The 24,513-nt window shown below is 43.6% G+C and overlaps 1 protein-coding gene across 1 annotated transcript in view; it reads left to right on the top strand.

The window, feature by feature from the left end:
• ST18 (ST18 C2H2C-type zinc finger transcription factor) overlaps nucleotides 1-24,513 on the top strand; it is a 367,593-nt gene that overhangs the window by 198,131 nt on the left and 144,949 nt on the right. The window contains exons 10-12 of the mRNA XM_029587185.1: nucleotides 11,504-11,619; nucleotides 19,952-20,014; nucleotides 20,823-20,891. Coding sequence (XP_029443045.1) covers nucleotides 11,504-11,619; nucleotides 19,952-20,014; nucleotides 20,823-20,891 — 248 coding nt within the window. The remainder of the gene's footprint in view (nucleotides 1-11,503; nucleotides 11,620-19,951; nucleotides 20,015-20,822; nucleotides 20,892-24,513) is intronic.

Below are 24,513 nucleotides of genomic sequence, written 5' to 3'. Positions count from 1 at the left end.
ATTTCCCATCATTCCTGGGAAGAGGTGGCAAATGTGGCATGGATCCCGAGAGCTAGACCGATACAGTTGGAGGTGGTGTGTTGGGTCCTGTAGAAGGTAGCCAAGCTTGTATGTTGTCCAAGCACACGGCCAGGCCCTGAAGCAAACCTGCTACATGGTTAAACTGTTCCTGTTGCTGCTGGACTGAGTGAACCAAACCAGATATGGCCTGGGCTGAGGATGAGTCCACCGAGTTCATGGCCTCAGCAATATGTCGTGGATTAAAAGCCTTTGGTTGTGACATGGTTGATGCAAAATAGCAGATGAAGCCACTAGGCTCAAGCTGACAACAGGTGAACAAGCTCTTGCTAGGACTAGGTGAAGGGCTTCTCCTATACCAGCCCTGTTACCCACAGGCTGAGCCCTTCGGTTCTAGGTGCCAGCAGAGCTTAGGCAATGGTGCTGTAAGGAGCAGTCAGACAAAGTCGTATAGCAGGGCAAGGTCAGGGAGGGCAGCAAACAAACAGCATTGTGTTTCAACCGTCACTTCCCGATGGCTTCACTCCGCCTACCTTTTCTTTTTTGCGACTCCTCCTGCACTTCACGCCTGCCGTCCTCTCCGGTGTCCCCGGACCGGCTTGGGCGCTGCCTCCCATCATGCTCTTCAGGTACCTTAGGGTACGCGTGCCGTGCGGCCCTCATTCTTATTTCCTCATTGGCGCATTCCTCAGGGGCGACCCCTGTGATGACGTCACGCTGCCCGGATATTTAAGCCTACAGTTTATTGCTAGCTGTTGAGTTAGCAAGGGTGTTCTTATGGATGGGATTCGCTCTCCGTACCCTTCCTACTCTGCCTTCCAACTTCCATTAGACTCTTTCTGCCAACGGGGTACCCGCTCCTCGGGGGACCTCTTTGCATCTTTCAGGTCGCTATCAGGTAACCGGTACTCACTTCTCGAGGGCCCATTTCCCCTGACCCGCTGCCTGCATCTATCTCCTCTTCTACTTGGAAGAATTCGCTACAGATACCATCTGTGAGTACTACTATCATCCACTCCTCAGAGCTGTCTCCCTGGAACTAGGTACTCGCTCCTCGAGGGCCTGCCCTCGTTCCAAGGCCAGTGCCATCTCCTACGTGGAAACCGCTGTGTGAGTACTTTGCAAACAAGTCTCTTTATCTCCAGGGATCTGGTACTCGCTCCTTGAGGGCCAGCTCTCCCTATCTTGGGGCTTCTCCATATTTGGGACTCTGTGAATGTTCTATTGTACTCATTTTCTCAGTTCTCTCCACTACGGCACTGTTACTGGAGGAACCGCTGTTCCAGCGCCCTGGGGAATACTAGCCTAGCCGGGCTACATCTTGTACTCACTACTGCCACCTCTGGTGGCTTCTCAAACTGTCTAAATAAAGAACTATCTGTGTTTGTGTGTCCAGAGCTGAGCCTGACCTGTGGCCCCTCACGGGACTTCCCCCCGTGGGCGTGGTCAGCTGCCACAGTGTCCAAGGGTTCACCCAAACCTCACTAACTACAACACATTGAGATCCAGGCAGAGCTTTCAGGAGGCAGAAAACAGGCAGTGTCAAGGTCCAGGCAGAGATCTTGGCAGGCAGAGATCAGGCAATGTCAAGATCCAGCTGAGTTCAGGGCAGGTGGAGATCCATAATCTTAGTCAGAGTCCAAGGCCAAGGTCAAACCAGAAGTCAGGCAGAGATGGATAAGACACAGACAGATGAGGCAAGGCTGGACCAAGGAACAAGACAGAGAAGGGGTCACAGAAGGCAAGGTAGAGCAGACCGGGCAGGACAGGAAAAGGTAAAATAGCAAGGCAAGGGAGGACAACGGTAAAGTAGGAAGGAGAGCAGCACTCACTGCATGGGATTCTGGAGGACCTGTTGCTGAGGCATCGGCCTGGTAGACAGCTGGGGTTATATTTACTGAAGTGCTGATGATATCATCAGAGATTGCTGCAGCTCTGTTCCCACTGAGGAGCCTTTAACTGGGAAGAGTGCATGTGCACCCATGACTATGGGCATATACGAGAGCAGCGGTGTCCATGCCATGAAGAGAAAGGCATGATGTCGGGGTGGGCTGGCAGTGTCTTGAAGTAAGTGAGGTTGGTCACAGGGCATCCCGCCACTGGGCCAAACATTACACATAGGGACGGTAAGTTTTAAACTGGTGTGTGGGTTCACATGTGTGCACGTTCATCTGCCCACGCTCAGGGATGCGGCCATTTTACAACATGCGCATGTATATGCATGCACATTATAAAATAGCCTGACTGTGCAAACATGTGCATTCAGATTTAAGTGGATGTGTGCTTATGCACACAAATTCCACTACTACCTCGTAAGTGGGATTTTAAAAGATGCGTGCTGATACCATTACTAGTTTTCCCAGCTCGCCCAGGTAAGCGATAGGACTTCCAAACCCCCATGATTTAATAGCGTCCTTTTGCCCTGTTAGCTCTGACCTTTGAAAGCCCACTGATCTGCTTAGAATTTTGTGTTTACAACTTTCACGTGATTCATAGCAGAAGTAAAGTTACGTGGCAGGGGACCCCGGCATGCACCAGTGCGCATAACTAGTTCTGGGCAAATTTCAAGTTTGTATCCAGGAATGCCCATGCCATGCCAGATCATGCCCATGCCTTTTTTAACTTTTCATTTATTCACGTAGCGGCAAGTACATGCATATCCGGGTGGCTTTTAAAATCTTCTCAGCGCACATGAGCCCCACTCTTACGCTTATCTCCCAGTTTTGGCTTTTAAAATTCACCTTTAAGTATCAAAGCCTAATATAATGGTGGCATTAAAATGAGAGATGACCCAAGTTACCATGCCAGTTTTAATCCTGGTTTGCACATAGACCCCCAACACTGGAGAAAAGTGATACTTTCTCATTGTAATAGCTAAAATAAAACAAAAACACAAGGTAACAAAGCTATTAATAATTATTTCTTCCACCACTTATTTATTAACATTAGATTGGATACTGTCACATAGAACATAAAAATGAAAAACTTACAGATCTGAACACTAGGGCTTTATTTTTTAAAGCACAATGTCATAGTTATCAAACTTGAGACATTGGATAATAGAACTGCCTGTTTACAGTTGAAGCCTTGATGATAGGTGCAACTGCTGCCAAGTTTCAAACATGTGCTAATTCAAACATTATTTTATATCTTATGCCATTTGTCCAATATATGCTAGATAGTTTCCTATGAAATATATGGAAATGTGTTATATCTGAAAAAAAAACAGTAGGAAAAATAAAGAACATTTTATTCATGTTAAAGTATTTATCCATCGCCTTTCCATTGGTCACAGCAGATTACAGATAAAACATTCATAATTGTTGTAAGCAAAGATAAAAACATACAATATCAAATTAATTCAGCTAATTATATAATAAAAATTATTAACAGTAACCTAATAAAAATGAAAAATAAGGTCCTATCATGCTTTCAAATAAATAAATAAAAACACATTATGAAAGTATAACCTAGGTAAAAGTATAAATTTATTATTTATTTATTAGCTTTTATATACCGACATTCATTGGGGTATATCACGTTGGTTTACATGTTAACGCAGAGAATAGAAAGACTAAATTGTCTTAATATTATTACTTTGTAACGGCGGCAACTCAACACTTAATGTAATTACATTTTAACAGAGGGGAAACATTGTAATTGGGTACGTCAAACATTGTAATGGAGGTACATCAGACAACTTAACAACTCAGCATCAGTAAACATGACAGTGTAATCAAATGAAAAATAGAATTTTAAAATAAATCAAAAAATAATAAAATTAAATATAATGAAAAAAGTAGAAAAAAAATATTAGCCACTGAGGTTTGCTGTCTGAAATTTCTTAATCACTCAGATTATTTAGGCTGTTGCTTCTTCAAATGCAACTCTGAAAAGCCATATCTTTAACATCTTTTTAAATACCTTAATATTTTGTGATCCTGCCCGTGCCTGTCAAGGGTAGTCCGCCATCTACCTTCCTCGAATGCGGCCAGCCAGGCTGTTGCCGACGCCGTTTCTTGGCAGGCTGAGCCGTGACGCTCATGGCTCCCCCGTGATCCTAGCACCACCAATGGGAGCCTTTTCTTTGCGGCATGGAGCTGCTGCTGCTACCTGTTCCTCCCTTTGCAGCAGGGCTGCTGCCGCCGATGCCGCTGTCCTCCAGGCCTCCCATGCGGCAGGAATGCTGCCAATGCAGTCCTGCTTCCTGGCTTCACCATAGGCATGGGCGCGCGCCTCTTCTCGATATTTGAAGGGCCATTGGGGGGGGGGGGGAAAGCCCATGGCCCCAACAGATGACATCATCAACCTGCTTCCTGGATCAGCCCTATAAAAGGGCCTTGCTGCTGTTCCTCAGGGCCTTTGGATCCAGTCTTCACAGTGTCTGAGGTCTTCTGTGGATTTTCGTTCTGTGTTCTTCATGTTCCTGAACTCCATCTCCTTGATGTCCCTGGTTTCGTCCCTCGTTGGAGCTCCCTTGTCACCTGTCTTCTGTTCCTGATGTTCCAGATGTTCCGTGTCCAGATGTCCGGATGTCCCGTGTCTTGAGGTGCCATGTTCTATGTTCCTGATGTCCGATGTTACTGTCTTGACTTCATCCGTCTCATCTTCAGCTCTTTGTCCAGTTCCCAGGTCCCTTGTCTGCAATAAAGTTTTGAAAAAGACAGTGGCATCTAATCCTTGTTGTTTTCCACCTCTCTTGGTGTGCCATGTCATGGTCCGTGACTAACCCCGGGGAGGCTATGTAGGGCACTTCGTGGTACAAGGCCTTCTTCTCGTCTGCAGCACAAGCCTCTGGGAGACTCCTGTTTTTAATGTCTTGCTTCTGAGTATCCTGAGTTTTGAATCCTGTCCCGGTCTTCGGAGTCCCTTGTGCCTGCTTCCGTCCATGCCTAAGACTCTGCCAGAACCTGCTCTGCTCCAGCGTGGTCCATGACCAGCCACAGGTGGCTTTGTAGGGCACGCCCCAATGCAGGCCTCTACTGAATCTTCATCATGTTCCAGTCTCAAGCTCCACTTCTTCGCCTGGAGTCTGCTTTGTGTTCAGCGTGGTCCGCAACCAGCCATAGGCGGCTGTGTGCGGCACGCTGCAAAGCAGTTCTCACCCAGTACTTTCACCTGACTCTTGAATCCATGCCTGAAACTTCTGAGCAACCAGAATCCTTGTCCAAGTCTTTTGAGTATCCTGAATCCTGAGTATCCCAAGTCCTTGTCTGAGTCCTCTGAGTCTTTTGAGTATCCTGAGTCCTTGTCTGTGTATCCAAGTCTGAGTCTGAGTCTTCTCATATCCAAGTCTACGTCTAAATCCTCCGAGTATCCTGAATCTTCGTCTGAGTCTTCATCAACCGTACAAAGAAGCATACAAAGGTACCCTGCAAGTTCCCCCAACAAAAGCCACGCAACTATCATACAGCAAAGAATGAGCATTCTCTACAGCAGGTCCAACTATCTGGAACAATATGCCCACTGACCTCAGACTAGAACCTTGCCTTCGAACTTTCCGCAAAAAACTTAAGACCTGGCTCTTCCTCCAGGCCTTCCCCTAACTTTCTAAGCCATTAATTGTCAACCGGACAGGACTCTGCTTTACCGGCTAATGCCCCACTATGTTTAGACATTATAATTAAGCCACCGTTTCTTTTTTTTCATTGCCTTTTCTAGTTCTCTTCAGTTACACTGTCCTATACCTCTGACTAGCCTAGCCTCCAAGTTAACTACCCTTGTTATATGTAACTTCCGCTTCTATTGAATTGTTCTTGTTTAAGTTATACCCTTTGTTACATGTAAACCGATCTGATGTGAAATTTTTTCATGAAGGTCGGTATAGAAAAGTGTTAAATAAATAAATAAATAAATGTTCCTGCCCTCAGCCACTGTCTGGTCTTATGCACGCATCGTTCCCAAGTGACGGGTCCAGAAAGGCTATCGAGTGGCTGGAGGGCTACTCTCTAGACCAGGACTGCGTTGCTGGGTCTCATTGGTGCATGTAGGTCCAATGGAGGGCTGAGCCTGCCTTGTTCCTGTTCCAGATAATCCTCACCTTGTCTTCTGTCCAGCCTTGCTCCTGCTCCACCCGTGCTCGTATTGGCTCACCTCTTGCAGTGTGTCTTGGGGCTCCTCCCTGAGCCGTGCCATGACCCAAGGGCTCACATCCTACCTTAGATGGGACCATGCCTCCGAGCTCCTAACAGGGCCTGAGGGTACGCTCCGCAACAAATATCCATTACTAAATATAGGTGTTCTGGCATTGTATTCCAAAAGATGGGGCCTGTGACTGACATTGTTCAGTTCCTTATGTCTCCTAAATAGGCCAAAGAGATACTGGAAACTACCAAAAACCTTTATTTGATGATCTCAAGGAACGTAGTGGGGTAAGAATGCATATTGATGCCCCTAACCATTTGGTATCATCGTTATTGAGAATCTTATGTATTAATGTTGGTATATTAGGTCAATCCAAAATTTAATGGGAAGCCAATGTAATGCTGTGCCAGTTGGAATTATGTGGTCATATTTTGATAATCTTGTCAGAACACTTGCTACAGAGTTTTGAAGAGGTTGTATGGTCCTGAAAGTATTTACTGGACCTCCCAATAAAAGGGAGTTAGAGTAGTCCAAGCTTGCAAAAACCACTGCTTGAAGGATTATTCTAAAATCATCTGGTTCTAGTAAGGGCTTTAATCCCTAAAAGCTAGAGCATAGAAATTAAGAAAAGGGTGCATGGTATAACCTTCATAGAACAGCAGTTACACCCTTAACCAATTTGCTTTCATGATTTTGATGCAATTGCAACATTGCTCTCCACTTCAACACTGGATGTAAAAGAACAATTGTATCCACACAACCCCCAACACTGGGCTCAGACTTTTATGGTCCAGGGTACTGATACACAGACATTATGGAAAAAGCACAGGACTGCTTCTGCTGTCAAGTCCAAAAGCAAAGCATGCTGAAGCAGCATTGTCTGAATTATCAAGGCTATTCCCCCGTAAAAATGTTGCTAGTAGTATTGCAATCCTTAACATAAGGCTTGGGGTAACCTGCGCGGAGCAGCAGTTACTACCCTTAACAGAAACATGGGATAACTTACACAAAGCGGCAGTTACTACCCTTAACAGAAACATGGGTAACCTGCATGCAGAAGCAGTTACTACCATAAGGAACTTGCTGAGCAGACTGGATGGACCATTTGGTCTTTTTCTGTCATCGTTTTTATCTTACTATGTTAATCTTCTTAGAACGCTCCATTTATAGAAACCTGACTTAACTAATGCCGAGATGTGTGTTTTCATGTCTAATCTCCTGTCTAACATAACCACTAAATCACATACACAATTTGCAACTGCTATTTTCTGTCCCTGAAAGAAAAAAGGGAGGTAATCTTCTACATTCATCTTTCTAGACAGTACATAATTTCTGACTTAACTATATTCAATGAATGTTTGTTGCAGACAGCCATTTTCTAATAGCAGGCAAATTTCCAAATATTTAAATGAATTCACTATTGAGCTAGTGATAGGATGAAACTGTATATCATCAGCAAATCATCTGTAATTTATCCCTAATCCACCTAGGAGTTTAAATAGAGGGACCATATATACATTAAACAATGAGGCTGTCAGTGAAGATCCTTATGGAACCCCTGTCTTCAGCATTACCCAATCTGATGTTTCATTCCTGATCTTAACTTTTACTGCACGAGTTGAGGTCACAAAGAGTGGAGAGAAAGTACGGGGGTTGAAACATCAAGATTTGGAGATTCCCAACCAGATTTTTACCCCAAGGTACCAGGACACAGGCTATGGGCAAACAGCAGCACTTTGGATTCAGGTAGGATCTTTTCATGGCTTGGGACTCCCCCCTAGGATTCTGTCTGTACTGGGCTGTGTGTACACAGATGAGGAAACAGTGGCACGTTACATCCCAGGAGCTAGAGAGATGATCACAACCACCCCAGCAGAAAGACTATGTTAATAGTTCAAATGTACATCTTTATTTGTGGCAAGTATATAGGACAGTGATTGACACTTTGGAAATAATCAGTTAATTTTATTTGAACACCCAATCTGTATCTCGCTTGTCTGTCCCTGAGGAGAATACCCTACCAGAGAAATACACACACTTAAGGAGAAGCACTCCATCACCAGGGCCAAGAAGGATTTCCTGTACCCCTTCAGTAAGAACTCCCTCCCTGGGATATGCAGAGAGAAGGGGTAGCATGGAGAGAGTAGCCCCAAGGGATTGAGTTTAATTATGTTATGGTTTGTTTAATTTTATTTTCTTTCATTTTCTGAACTAAAGATTACATTAGAAAAAATAAAAGGAAAAAAATAACAAATAGTTTCCTCCCCTGATCCCTGGATCAAGCTTACTTCTTCTGCAGGACTCTGTGATGTAGAAAGAGACAGGAATGAGCCCCAATCACTCCTGCCCTGCTGAAACCCAGTTCAAAAATGGCACCCACTGGCCCAGACACCAGCACCATTTTTGAATCAGAAGCCAGCAGGGCAAAAGCAAGTTGTGATTATTCCGGCCCTTTCAGAGGCCTTTGCAGAAGTGGTGTTAGTCCAGGAACTGGCTGGGAAGGCTTAGAAGCAGTGGCATACCAAATGGGGGGGTAATGATGGTTGACATGCACAAGTCTGCTCAGAAATATAGCTGTCCTAAAGTTATCCAGGCAAAGTTATGTGCTTAATTTTATCTGGGTCTGTTCAATGGCAGATTTATGTGTACGAGTCCTGCTGAATGTCTGAGTAAAGTTACGCGCATAACTTTGCCCAAAATCTAACCTGCTCACTGGTTCTCTGACTAAAAACCACAGATGCTATTATATTAATATATATTTGCTTTTACAAATGCTAAAAATCCTCTCAATGTTTTTTAAGGAGTTTACTTAATAAGTGAAAGACTACAAAGATTTACTGTAATGGATCACATAGAAACAGTTAACATGGGGTATGTAAGGAAACAACGTACTCCATTGTATTGTTGTATTTGTTTATTGTATTCTAATAAAAAGCAGATTAACCATAAACAGTTACCTAGCAAAGTGCCTGCTCCCCAATATAGGGATAAGCTAAAAAAATCACCACCATGTATTACAGTCGAAACCCCAACCTCTAATCTGGGTATTTATTCCACATAGGTGCAATTTATTGGATCATGATCTCTGATTATGATTGCCCAATCCATTAAAATTGGGAATTATTTTTTCCCCTTATTTTATTGGATCAGATTATTACCATCAGGGATCACAATACAATAAACACTCTTGACTGGAGGAAAAGAACCCTGGATTGAAGACAAGTTTTGAATAAGATATGATAATGATCTTTTGGCCTATCTCTGTTCCAGTAGTTATGCCATATATCAAAAGTAGGTAGCATCTAAAAGAAGACATTATTTTCTATTGCATTCAGTTTACTCTTCATAATTTAGATTATTTTGGATTCTTCTGTTTATATAGTGCATCCTTGTATGTATTAGTGCTATTAATAGCTAGCAGAATAGGCAATTTATCTGTTAATGCCTCTCTCAGAGTTGCCCTATTTAGACAATAGACTATTCAAAAGTCTTTTGCGCCCTACTGCATACAAATATTTCTCTATATCATAACATAGTTTTCTTTGTTCGTTTGTAGACTGCAGTAAGCCCTCTGGTTTGAGGATTGCTGAGCAAATTCTCGCATAAATCTTTGTAGGGCTCTCAAGTACTTTCACAACAATATTTTACCTTGCTTATCTGTTCTGTCTTCTGTCTTACTGAAAAGAAGCTCCTGCTCTTGTCCCAGTAAGGGTGCCTTTTACGCTGCATCAACCATGCCACAGTCCAAGGGCTCACACTCATGTCAACATGCTTAAATGTTAATTTTTACACACATAAGTCATTGAAAATTCACCCCATACTTTTTAAAATAAAAAAATATGGGGCCGATTTTAAAAGTTACGCATGCAGGGTACCTTTGTGCGCGCCACCTGGCGCCACCTGGCCACCTGGCCACCTGGCGCGCACAAATGTACACCCAATTTTATAACATGCGCGCGCTGCTGCGTGCATGTTATAAAATCCGGGGTCGGCGCACGCAAGGGGGTGCACACTTGTGCACCTTGCGTGCCGAGCCCTAGGGAAGGCCCGATGGCTTTCCCCGTTCCCTCCAAGGCCGCGCCGAAATCGTAGCGGCCTTGGAGGGAACTTTTTTTTTGGTCCCCCCCCCTTTCCCTCCCTTCCCCTATCTAACCCACCCCCCAGACCTACCTAAATCCCCCCCCCCACCTTATTTTGTCAAGTTATGCTTGCCGGCCGGCTGCTGGCACACCATGCCCTGGCACAGGCCGCTGTGCCGGAGCACTCGGCCCCGCCCTTGACCGCCGCCACACCCCGGCCACGCCCCAGGCCTGCTGTCACGCCCCGGCCATGCCCACGGACTGCCCCTTTTCGAAGCCCTGGGACAAATGCTCGTCCCGGGGCTTGTGCACGCCACCGAGCCTATGCAAAATAGGCTCGGCGCGCGCAGGGGTAGGTTTTCGGGGGTTATGCGTGTATCTTACGCACGTAACCCTTTGAAAATCTACCCCTATATGCATAAGTTCCAACTCTGCCCCTGAAATATCTCTCTCCAGTTCAGGTAAAAATCTCCCGATTACGAGTATATTTATATGCACACTGAGGCCAGGCTAATTTTATAACAGCCAGTTACATCAGCTGTGGAGTAATCTAAGGAAATGTTTCTTCACAGAAAAGCTGGAGGACACATGGAAAGCTTCCCTGTGAAAGTGGTAGAGATGAGAGCAGTATCTAAATTCAAGAAAACATAAGACAAGCAGGAAGGATTTCTGAGGGATAGGAAGGGACTTTAAAGCTAAACTGGAGATATGGATTGGCAGACTGAATAAGCCATGTGGTCTTTATCTTCTGTCATGTTTTCTGTTTTTATAAAGCCTTGTAAATGTAGACTTTTAAGTATGGAGAGATTTCTTAAAGTTTTGCTGTTGCAAAAATTGAGTTTTGCATCAGCAGATTGCCCTTTTCATTGAGTAATCAGGAATCATTTTTCACTAGATCAAAAAATCAATAAAGCGCTCCTTGCTCCAATCACCACCACTATTTTCCAATGGCCTCAATTCTACAAATTTCAAAGCTACAAAAAAGGTCAAACATCTGAGGTATTCAGCAAAAAGCATTTTTTCTCATGCTCCATAGATATTCAGGCTGGCTCGCAGGATATTTTGCTCGATGCAGATTTAATCCTATGTATAAGTCCTGTTTTTTTAACAGAATAGAGAACCCTGTGTTTACCAGTTGTATGCCTTTTGTCTTTTTCTTTCTCTCTTATATTCTCTCTCTCTCTCTCTCTCTCTTAATTTTAATGATTTACTTATCTGATATGAATTGTGAAAGTCCAAAAGAGTTGTGGGCTATAACATGTATTCTTAGATACAAGAAATGTGTAAAATCCAGGCAAAATTAACACATTATGCTATTTCAGAAAGACACATTGAGCTGTTCAGAAAGCATAGAAGAAAAAAAGTACCCCGGAGAAGTCTCAATAGCAAGCCTTAAACCGAAGCTCCACTCAAGAGACCTGAAGAAGGAACTCATTACGTAAGTCCTAAAATCCGTGCATTATTTATTTATTTATTTAAAAAGTATTTATATACCATTTTTTAAAAAAAGAAATTAGCTTTCCAGACCGAGGTAAGCTGAGCAATTGTTTTGGGAGGATAATTTTATACTGTAACTGTGCAAGTTGGGGTAAAGTCTGCGTGTAAGCTTTGCACGCAGACTTTTCCTCACATTTTCCAAGTGAATGCCAGCGCATAACTATGCTTTGAGAATGCTTGAGTAATTGCCCTTCAACTAACCTGCACAAAGCTACACCAGCTAGTACTTTTTTAAATTGTGCAGCGGGAGCTGCAGCATTTATAAAATACCACATATTTCTGCTTCGAAAATGGCCATGCATGTTTCAGTGCACACAAATATTTCCAATGCAAGAAAATGCATATTTTCTCTACCAATTTTGTAAACATACTTGCATATAATTTAGGCATTTAAAAAAAATAGCATGTATGTGTAATAACCCTAATTTGTTCACAGAGGCAGGTTTATTATGAAGTTCATGTTTATGTTTATTAAAATTTCTTAATTGCCTGGTGCTCAAGACTCTAAGTGATTTACAGCAAAAGCATACATATTTAAAACATATTCAGAGAACCAAAACATAGGGGGGGTCATTTACTAAAGGTTTCTCCCATTTTGTGTCTATGGAAAAAATGCTTAGTAAATGACCCCCATACATAGTAGAGTGCATAAATAGGATAACAAAATCACATCAAGTAAAAACACCAAACTGAAATTTTCATAATGTCGTCATTCTAATACTACTCATAGGCCAGACTAAACAGGTGAGTTTTAAGAAGAGCTTTGAATGATGTAGTGCATGACATGACCCATAATTCTAAAGGTAGACAATTCCAAAGCTCAGGTGCAGCTACAGAGAAAAATGGACTGTGCAAAGCACTAACAAAATTCATTTAATGAAAAAATTGTTTCCATCAAAACAAATCATTTTTATGTTACGCGTGCCATCGCGGCAGATCCGCAGCACGGCCCCCTCACCTCTCTGCAGTAATTCCAGCTCCTGGTTCCTCCTCTCTGGCAGCGGTGGGCCACCAGCTCTGACCTCAGGCCTCCCCTGGTGCCTCCGGCTCATTTGCAGTCCCTGGCATTCCTGGTCCAGCCTCTGCGTCCATTGCTTCACGTCGGGCCTCTCCGTGTGGCCCACGGAGAGATGCCACTACTCAGCGCTGCGCTCCTCCCTAGGCGTGCGCACATCTCCAGTGCTTATGTGGGGCCTACGGTGGTAGCCAAGCCATGGTCCCAGATGATGAAGTCAGCGGAGCTTCAGTATTTAAGTGCAGGCTCTGCTCCCTAGCTTTGCCTTTGCAACAGGTCTCCTCACTAGTCGAGTACTCATTGCCTCCTTAGAGATTTGTCTCACTCCTGTGTTCCTGTTCCTCGACTGATCCTGGTTCCTGTCTCCTTGTACCTACGTTCCGGCCTTGCACCTTACCTTGGATTGCCTACACGGACTGACTCTGCTTTGCCTGACTATGCCATTGATCCTCTCCAAGCCCGGACCTCTGCTTCACCTGACCACGCTATCAACTCTCTCCAGACCTGGACCTCTTCATTGCCTGACCTCATTGTTGCCTCTCTCTCCAGACCCAGACTTCTGCAATGCCTGACTACGTCGTTGCCTTTCTCGAGATCTGGACCTCTGCATTGCCTGACTACGTCGTTGCCTCTCTCCAGACCTAGACCCCTGCATTGCCTGACTACGCCGTTGCCTCTCTCTAGACCCAGACCTCAGCATTGTTCGACTACGCTTGACTATCTCCGTGATCAGACCTCAGCCTTGCTTGCCACTGCTTCCAGATTGCCGCAAGCCCTGACTCAAGCCTGTTCCTCGACGCCTCTTCAACTTACTTCCTGGACTCGGTCAATTCAGGCTTCGGCCTGCTCTTGCTTGGGCACCCCCTGTCTACCTTCATTCCTTTGGCGCCCGAATCTCTAGTACACTACCTTGTCCAGTGTAAGACTGTACGATCTCTCTCCTGCTGTCTCTGGGCTGAACTCGATCTCCTCATCGACTACATACGGAGGCCCACCTAAGTCCAGCCGGCCCTGGCACCCAAAGGCTCAACCTGTGTGGAATGAGGGCTGGTATTGGTGAAGCACCAGCTGGCCTCTGTTCATCAGCCCACTCTGCCTGCTGACGGTGGGGACCCATAGGTGCATCAACCCCACCTCAGCCCAAGGGTCCACTTCCGGCACAACATTTTAGAGGAGTGTAATGGTAGTTTCATATCAGACTAAACATATGATACCATCTGGGTTATCACAGCTGTATTTTCTTTAATCATTAACTACCATCCATGCTCCAAATTTTTAAGAATTTTTTTTGAGAAATTCTTTAGCAAGGTAAAAATCGGTAATATAAATTTAATCTTTATGTTCCCAACTAATGAATACTTGTATTCTTCATACTGATGGATCTTAAAAAATTTTCAGTTCATAAATGTTCATAACAGTTATCATTATAATCTCCAGCAGATAATGAGCAAAAAATATTTTACTGCCCTCCCAATGTGGCCATGTTTCAAATGTGGTCCTTTATCAGGAAATGTCAGCAAAATGATGATATGTTGGTGAATCAAAGGAGTATACCAAGTATTCCAAAAGTCTTATATGGGGAGAACTTTCTTTCGCCCTCCCCTCACCTTTCCCTCCCTTCCCCTACCTAACCCACCCCTCCGGCCCTATCTAAACCCCCCCCCCACCTTTATCCATGGATTTACGCCTCCTGGAGGCAGACGTAAATCCGTGCGCGCCAGCGGGCTGCTGGCGTGCCAAGACCCAACCTGGGGGCTGTTCCGGAGGGCGCGGCCATGCCCCAGGACCCGCCCCCAAACGCCACGTCACGCCCCCAAAATGCCGCGTCATTTGGCGACGCCCTCGACACGCCCCTTTTAAAAAGCCCCGGGACTTACGCGCGTCCCGGGGCTCTGCGCGTGCCGGCGGCCTATGCAAAATAGGTGCGCCAGCGCGCGAGGGCCCTGCTCACGTAAATCCGGCTGGATTTACGCGGGCAGGGCATTTAAAATCCGCCCGCTATTGTGATGGAACTTGACAATAGCTATAGAGTGAAAGATATCCTCTTAGTCATTTTCTTTGGTGAGATTTTTGGATTGGAACCCTGGCTGGTTTCCAGTTAACTGATACCCACAGCATCCCCACAGTGTTAGCTCAGGAGGGCTCATGATTATTTTCATAGCCCTTGTTTTGAATGCCTGGTGATATCTAAAAATACTAGTATGCTGCAGGGTTTGAAAACCTGGTTGTTTAAGCAGTCATTTTAGCCCAGGCTAGTTGAATTTGGCAGGTAGTCAGGTTGTTGTAGGAAACAAATTCTGACCAGTTGCGACTTGGCTCATTTTTCTCTGTTTTGTTTGATTGATGATGTTATTCTACGGGCTAACGCTCAAAAGGAGTTACGCACTTAAATCTGGGTTTCGTGCACGTAAATGCACTTTCCGCTCATGCGTTCGGCTTTTGAAATAGCTACATATGTTACTGAATTGTCAATAGATCTTATGCATGTAAGTGCACTTTAAAAGGTGAATTCTAAAAGCTGGGCTCACACCACAATCGGGAGATGGGCGTGCATGAAGCACATGCGCGTGCCTACCTGATTTCATAAGCTGCCTGCATGCGTGCACAAGAACTGATAGGCAAATATCTCACATTGAGGGAAAAAGGGGCAGAATGTGGGCATGGGGTGGGCTGGGCCCGGGCATTCCAAGGCGGGGCAAGAGATTCCCATGTCCCACCCACACCACACGCACATTCTGCCCCTTTTTTCCCCAATGCGAGATATTCGCCCATCAGTTCTTGTACACACAAATGGGCGGCTTATGCAATCAGGTAGACATGCACATGTGCTTCTCGCACGCCCTTCTCCTGATTTTGGCATGAGCCCAGCTTTTAAAATGCACCTTTTAAAGTGCACTTCCATGCAAAAAAACTTTGACAATTCAATAGCCTATATCATAGCTATTTTCAGGAGCCTACTCATGCACATGCCCAAGTATATTTGAGCATAAAGTTACTTCTGATATGGAGGAGGCGTAAGTCTCAAGAAAACTATTTCCAGGCATCTGTGAAGAGTTCAAGGGGTCTGAGTTAACTGGAGGGAGTACAGGCTAAAGATCCAGGGGAGTTTGGAGGTCCTAGCTGCAGACTGGGAAACTGGTGGACGAACTGGTGAAACTGGTCAGGGCATGGACGTGCACCTGCTATAAAATTCCCACACTTGTGCAGCTCAAAGCTGATATTACATGGCTGTTCATGCACACTTGTAAAACTAAGAGCACACATATGCACACCAGGGCTATTTTATAATATGCTCACATTTGTGAGTGAGCAGGATATAAAATCGCTGCATATCTGGTCGTGTGCCCATATACATATGCAGATGTGTGCCCACGCTCCCATTTGAAAGTTACCGTCTAAGTGTATAAATGGGCTTTTGAAAATTGCTATGATATATGCTACTTTTACATGTGTAAATCCTTTTGAAAATTACCCCCTAAGTTTTTATTTGTGGTTTTATTTGGTGATACATGTTTTAGTATTACTGTATCTCACTATGAGTTAGAGCAGTGGTTCTCAACCTTTTTTCTTTTGGGACACACCTGGCAGATAATGCTTACAGGCGTGACACACTGAACACTTGACCATCACGAGGCTAAATATAAACACATACTCTGCATCCATAGGAACCCGAACACCCCATCCCCCATTTCCAAACATTGAATGCAGAGCAGAACTAGGATATTTCAAATACAACTCGCTATATAAAAAAGATATTCTGGTGCTATCTCAGTAACAGAAACACAAACTTCCTTACTACTAGGCACATTATAAAATACAAAACCTGAAAAATAAAACCACTCAGCACGTGTGTAGCAAACCTTCCCTACCATTGCAACACTAATTCCAAGAACTCAAACAGCAATAGCCTTTCTATGAAAAGACAGCAGTGCAGCACCAATGCATGGCCTATTGAGAAAGAGAAAACGCAACAAAGAAGATTGATACAAATCCCGACCTACTAGTAAAATACCTGACCTCGGTCACACATATAGATCCGACCTTCACCAAATACAGAATAAAAGACCACAATTTACAAATGTGGAGACACAAACTGGAATGGAAACCTCAAAAGGCCACTCTGCATGCAGTGCAAAACTGGAGAGCTAGAAACAGAAATACATTTCTTTCTACACTAAGCAAAGTACAAAGAGAGAAGGCATGCACATTCCCCAAACTGACATATTGTGGCTCTTGCACCCCATCAATCCCCATCCATGCCTCCATCATCTTCACTTTTCCCGATTACTCCTTTTCAATCATCTGCTCACACTCACATCCCTGCCCAGTATTCCCGACCACCCCCACATCCTCTTCCCTGTGCTCCCTCTCTCCCCTGCTTGACTCTCCCTGCCCCATCCCTGCCCAGCTACCCCGACCCCGTTTCCCACCCTTTCCTGCTCAGCAGCCCCCACACTCTCTCTCCATTCTACCTTCATCTTCCCAGCATCCCCAACCTCCTTTCCCCACCCTTCACAGGGTAAAGAGATCAGCAGCAGCATCACTCCCAGACTCAGCAGGGGAAGAAAAAGTTTGCATCCCATCAGGCCCAGAACAGCAGGAGCTGGCAATGTCTGTGTCTGATCTGGGTAAAGGAGGAACAGCCTCCTACTGGGCCAGAAAGAAGAGAAGGAAGTGAGAGTAGTCTCCCATCAGGTCTAGTGTAAGAGAAATTAACCAACTCCCACCAGGGCTGATAAGGAGGTAGCCATCTGCTGGCCCTGCGACACACCTCCCAGGACACCTCGACACACCAGTGTGTCCCGACACACTTGTTGAGAACCATTGAGTTAGAGAATAGCGGGTTATATACTTTTTTAATTAAATTAAATTAAATGATTGCAAATAAGCTAAATATCTAGGTCCATATTCAGCTACTGGCCAGCTAGGAAAATTAACGAGATAAACGTATCTGACTAACTTAGCCAGGATATTCAGTGGCATGGACATGCTGCTTAATATACCTAGCTATCCTAAAGTAAGCTAACTGTAGGACTGATCTTTGGCTATTCTACAGATATCCCGCTAATTTAGTCCTAGATTTATCAAAGTATTGCATGTGATAGGAAAAGGGGTGTGTTTTGCAATATCTTAGCACAGGTATTACTGCATTAGCTTTTCATACTTTGTGGTAATACCTACATGATTTCAGTTTCCTACCTGCAAAGTGCTCATTTCACCACTGAGAGAGAGAGAGAGAGAGAGAGAGAAGAAAAGAGAGAGAGAGAGATGATATAAGGGCCTTCTAGTAGTTAGGTATTTATACCTCCATAGGAGGCCTACCTAGAAACTCGAGGTGAAGTTTAGGTAGTAGTGTAGGGGATAGGGGCCACTTTGACATGCAGAGTGAGATGTATGAACAGAACGGTGCACTCTTCTGAATATTTGATGTCTTTCGGAATGAGGAAACTCACACAACGATGAGATTTGTACAATGTTCTCTCAACCTAACTTGATTGACGCTCTACCTGGGTAACATCAAGCTACGTTGAGAGAACATCAAGCTAGGTTGAGAGAACAAATCTCATCGTTGTGTGAGTTTCATCCTTCCAAAGGACATCAAATATTCACTGTTCTGTTCGTATGTCTCACTCTGCATGTAAAAGTGGTCCATAACCCCTACACTACTACCTAAACCTCACCTTGAGTTACTAGGTAGGCCTCCTATATTAGCATAAACAGCTAACTACTAGAAGGTCATAAGAACATAAGAGCATAAGAAATTGCCATGCTGGGTCAGACCAAGGCTCCATCAAGCCCAGCATCCTGTTTCCAACAAAGGCCAAACCAGGCCACAAGAACCTGGCAATTACCCAAACACCAAGAAGATCTCATGCTACTGAAGCAATTAATAACAGTGGCTATTCCCTAAGTAAACTTGATTAATAGCAGTTAATGGGCTTCTCCTCCAAGAACTTATCCAAACCTTTTTTGAACCCAGCTACACTAACTTCACTAACCACATCCTCTGGCAACAAATTCCAGAGCTTAATTGTGCGTTGAGTGAAAAATAATTTTCTCTGATTAGTCTTAAATGTGCTACTTGCTAACTTCATGGAATGCCCCCTAGTCCTTCTGTTATCCGAAAGTAGATAGTCTCTCTCTCTGTCATGAGCACTTTGCATGTAGGAAAATACAATTATGTAGGTATTACCACAAAGTACAAAAAGTTAACACATTTTGTGGTAATATCTATGCAAAGCACTAAGATTTATTTATTATTTATTTAACGCTTTTATATACCGACATTAGTGGGAAACATCATACCAGTTTACATCCGAACTAAAAGGTGGAAAGTATATAAAACAGGTGCTGGGGAGGGGCAATGAACCGAGAGAGGCCGAGAAGTAGCCGGAAACAGAACAAAGAGAAATATAATGCAAATAACAAGTAATGTACTGCAAGTAACATGAAGTAGTAACAAAAAGATATTGCAATAATTAGGCTACTACCATTAAAAACCTGGTTATTCCTAAATGCCTACCAACACCCCACCTAACCCACCCCCCTTATCACCCTCCCTCCCTCTGCTCAAATGATTTTACTGGATACATGCGCCCCCTCAAGACCACTCGTTTATTTAAAGCTCGTTCCCTAATGTTCTGTTACTTTGTATAATTCTGTTTCATTGTAAACCGGTTTGATATGCATTTTATGCAGGAAAATCAGTATAAAAAAAACTTAAAATAAATAAATAAATAATTAGTTCCAACCAGTTTTTGTTTTATGCTAAATCTTTGTTACATTGTATACTTAGTTCCAAACAGTTTTTGTTAAATGTAAAATAGTACGACCCTCCTCATACTGTTCCAATTGTTGATATGTGATCCGATGTGATGTACGCCAACGAATGTCGGTATATAAAAGCAAATAAATAAATAAAATAAATAAATGTATTTACAATATCAGCCTGTCATCACTACTCTTACATCTTACATCAAGGACGCCTTATCCATCCTGGTTTTGGCATCAGGGAATTTCTATATTTGTGCTTGATCATTTTATGAATTTCAAAAATCTGTTGCTTTCACAAGAATGATTATGATGGGCTAAAAGTAGTAGATCATTAAAGCTGGATTAAAACTTCACAGAGAAAGCCATATCATAGCAAGGGATGATATAATGTACAGTAATATCTAAATACATATAGGTTCACACTTTGTCTTAGACAGTCTTCCTTAGTTCTATAAGCTTTAATTTTAGTTTTATTTGGATACAGATGTCCAACCCCAGGATGTGATGGCAGTGGGCATGTAACAGGAAACTATGCTTCACACCGCAGGTAAGCAGAGACAGGAAGCCACAGCCGTGCTAATAATTTCATGCTTGTACTTGTTCTTCAGCTCTGTAAGGAGAAGGTAGAGTGCTCTCTTTGCATCACATCTTGAATTTCAGCTCACAGTTTCTTGTTGGTCTGAATTTAATCTGTTTCCATTCTTTTTAAAAATGGTAAATCTGACTGCACTCTTGCAGTCTCAGATAACTGAGATTCTCGGCTAGGTCCTGGATTAAAATCTAGCCCAAACTCACTGCATGTGTTAATAGAAAACCATCTTTTTTCTCTGTGTGAATGTCTATTTTTGTCTATAAGTTTTGAAACCAAGAAAGCAAGGAAGGAAATGTGGGTTTCTGTGCAGGGTTTCTATAGAAAAGTATTTTTCATAAACAAATTGCCCACATTGTGTCATAATTTTCAAGTATAATTAAAACCAAAACAAGCATTGCAAAGTTTTTGGTTATATTGAAGGTGATAATTATTTCCTATAACTGGAATATGTTCTTTCTGTTGCATTTGTATTATTTATGGTTTGGTTGTCTGTAGTCTCTTGTATTGCATATGAGTGAATTATATATATTAGTAGATTACATATTTGTTGCTTCAAAGATACCCTTTCATTAGAGGACAAAGAATGGATAACGCCACAGGAAAAGGCAATCTGTATGTCGCAGTTCTGGATGGTGACTGAGTAAGCGCAGGCCCTTATCAAACTAATGAGTGCTATAGCTCATCTTTGCTAGGCCTGGCCTGTCAGGGAAACTTGCTGGCCATACTGCTGTTCATTTTATGCATCTGGTTTTTTACCCTTTAGTGTCTCTGGCTGTCCACTGGCTGACAAGACTCTGAAATCTCTCATGGCTGCAAACTCTCAGGAGCTAAAGTAAGTATAATAACAGAAAATCATGTTTTGTTAATTGAATGAACTTTCTGAAAAGAAATGTATTTTTAAAATTTGTTTTTATTGGTAAATACAGTAGCATGTATAAATGACAAAATATATGTAACATGTGGGTTATTATGTATGGAATTCAGAAGGCCACTACCCTTGACATAAACATATCTGAAATTGCCACAAACTTTATTTTAAAACAATTCTTGATAAATAAAAATCAGCAATATCACCTTAACAGATATAGAATGATCCCACCCATGTGCCATCACCATACATACACCTACAGGCTACTATTATCTCTCAGATTTACAATATCTTGCTTACGCTCATTTGCACCAAATCACTATAGGCTCTTTTCTGCTGACTCTATTTTGACTCAGCATCATTGCTTTCATCAGGTTTTAGAGCAGTGACTCTCAATACTTGCCAGGTTCTTATGGCCTGGATTGGCCACTGTTGGAAACAGGATGCTGGGCTTGATGGACCCTTGGTCTGACCCAGTATGGCATTTTCTTATGTTCTAATATGTGGACTGAGAGCCATATCAGGACCTCCAAAGCCTGATTTTTGGCCTGCACTAAGATTAAGCTGCTGCTGTCTCCTTCTTTCCTCCTTAAGCCTTGATTAGGCTACTGCTTCGTCATCCTTCATCCCTTCTTCCTCAGACCCTGATTAGGTCTATATCAAGCTATTGCCACTTCCTCTCCCCATCCCCAAGCCTGAAATAGTATTACGTTTGGTGGTCCACAGGCTGTCCCCACAAACCACCTCCCTGGCTGGGCCATCCCTACTGGCTCCCAAAGTGGCCAGATATCATCAGTCCTCCTCATGGTGGGACGCCACACTCTGATGCAGCAAGGTGCTGCTGGTCTCAACCAGCCATATTTGTCCTTAGGTGTGCATGCACCCAACATCATGATACTTAAATGTTCCATGGCAGGAAAAGCTTCACCCTGGTATGCCAGGGATCGCAAGTGGTGCAGAATGCACTTCCAGTTACAGGCTCCACTATTCCCTGATGACCAAGCCAAGACCATATACATCCTTTCATTACTCGATGGAACAGCAATGGCCTAGACTTCTCCCCTCTGGGAGCAAGGAATACCATCTTGCTTGACCTCCAATAGTTCATGGAGCAGTTTCGCAACATCTTTGAGGAGCCAGGACATGCAACTGTGATGGCCTCTGATCTGTTCTATCTCCGACAAGGCTCCCAAACCTTGGCTGAATATGCAATGGAGTTTTGGGTACTGGCTTCCAAGCTAAACTGGTGAGAGGATAGATTGGTCGACATCTTCCTGGAAGGCCTTTCTGGGAAAATCAAGGATGAGCTCGCCATCTGTAAGCTTCCCATCTCACTAAAGGGTCTCATTGCCCTAACTGGCAAGACAGACCGCCGTTTACATCAAAGGGCTTGAGAGAACTGTCTGGCATTGAGGAGTGACTCACTGGCACCCTGATTCTAACATTCGCTCTCATCTCTGACTGTTACACCCTCGACCTCTCCTCCTTCTTCTGAGGAACTGATGCCATTGGGACACAGTTGCCTTGCCCCAAAAGAAAAGCACCATCACAGACAACAGGGTCTCTGTCTCTAATTCGCAACTCAAGATCATCTCTTGACATAATGCCCACAGAGGTCGGGAAAGTTAAATACCTAGGGTTCTTTTGGGAGATGACACTAAGCCTTACTGTACCAGCTCCCCACCAGTCACACTGGAACTGGACTCTACCCAGGCCTTTGTAGACTTCAGTCTGGGAAAATTTCATTTTGCAAGATCTGGTCAACTAGCTTCTAATTCCCACCATCCAGATGGTGTCTCTACTGGTGATCTCCTCAGTCTACGAAGATACACTTTCTGGCCAGGATACCCAGACTGCGGTACCTTATGCACCGGCCTCTTGCACATAGAGAAGATCAGTCTGCCTTGGCTCCAACAACATCAACCCCACCTTAATTGCTCCACCTTATAACTCACCTGCTGGGGTCATGGTTGCACAGAATCTTGCTTGGTACCGGTAGAATCAACTAGTCTGGTAACCATGGCTTCCTTACATCTAGGACTTCCTCCCCAGTATGCAGACTACAAGGACGTCTTTTCAAAGAAGACTGCCGAGATCTTGCCTCCTCATCAAATGTATGATTGTGGCATAGAGCTTATTCCAGGAGCTACACCCCCGCGAGGTGACATTTATCCCATCTCTCCCAGAGTCTCAGGCTATTTCAGCCTATATTTAAGATAACCTATAACACTGATTTATCTGGCCTTCCTCTTCCCCGGCAGGAGCTGGGCTCTTCTTTGTCTCAAAGAAGGATTAATCTCTCAGGCCATGCATAGCCTACCGCAGCCTAAACGCCATTACTAAGAAGGACTGTTATTCACTACCCCTAATAATGGAACTCTTCAATGGCCTACAGGGCGCCAAGATATTCACAAAATTGGATCAAGGGGTGTGTACAACCTCATTCATATGAAGGCTGGCAATGAATGAAAAGCCACATTTAACACTTCCAACAAACACTAGGGATGTGCAATCGTTTTTTGACGATTAGGAAATTCATACATTTCTTAAACCGTCATGAATCGGGAAACCGATAAAACGATTGCACTTTCCACGAATTTTCATAAAAAATTGTTTTTTGGTTTAGTGTGCATTAATTCCCGTTAGCGCGCACTAACAAAAAAACGTTAGTTTTGTTCATTTTTGTTAGTTTTTGTTAGTGCGCGCTAACGGGAGTTAGCGCGCACTAAGCCGAAAAACGATTTTTCACAAAAAAAAAAAATGCCGATCTGTGGGAATACAAGATTTTCCCGTGGCCACATGAACCCGAAAGTGGAAACGATAAGGCACCCGATGCACATCTCTAACAAACACTATAAGTATTTGATCATGCCCTTCGGACTTTGTAATGCCCCAACAGTTTTCCAGAAAATGTTCAATGAGATCTTTATTTAATTATTTATTTATTTAAAGCTTTTCTATACCGGCATTCATGATACAATCATATCATGCCGGTTTACATATAACAAGGGGTGCAATAACTTTCTTTTAACCAGTATCGAGGAAATAAAAAGATACAATATAACAAGGTTGTTGAAACTGGGAAGGAAGGAGACAGGGAAAGACAAGAATTATATAATCTTAACAGAGGTAGCTTATTTACAATGTGCTGTGGTGTCCCTTAATGGAAATTATTTACATTGTGCAGAAGTGTCTCTCAATTGTGCAGTAAGGTCTCTCAATGGGTATTACCGTAGGTTCTCTCCCTGCCGTAGGATCTCCCCCTGGCTATATCTTCCACAATCTGGTGTATACCTGCATGGTTGTATACCTGGACGACATATTGATCTTATCCAAGACCTTGAGCTCCCATCGTAGAGATGTTCGCACCATTCTGCAATGCCTGCAAATGAACAATCTCTTCACCAAACTAGAAAAATGTCTCTTTGAACAAGAGGAGCTTCCCTTGCTCTGGTACAAAGTCTGCATGAGATGGATTTTGATGGATCCTGCCACAGTAAAAGCCATTATGGACTAGCCTCACCCTATGGGGCTTCAGGCCTTACAAAGGTTCCTGGGGTTTGCTAATTATTACCACCAGTTTATT

Source organism: Rhinatrema bivittatum, chromosome 2 (genome assembly GCF_901001135.1).
Source record: "Rhinatrema bivittatum chromosome 2, aRhiBiv1.1, whole genome shotgun sequence".
NCBI lineage: Eukaryota > Metazoa > Chordata > Amphibia > Gymnophiona > Rhinatrematidae > Rhinatrema > Rhinatrema bivittatum.
This window is presented reverse-complemented; position numbering and strand designations above follow the sequence as displayed.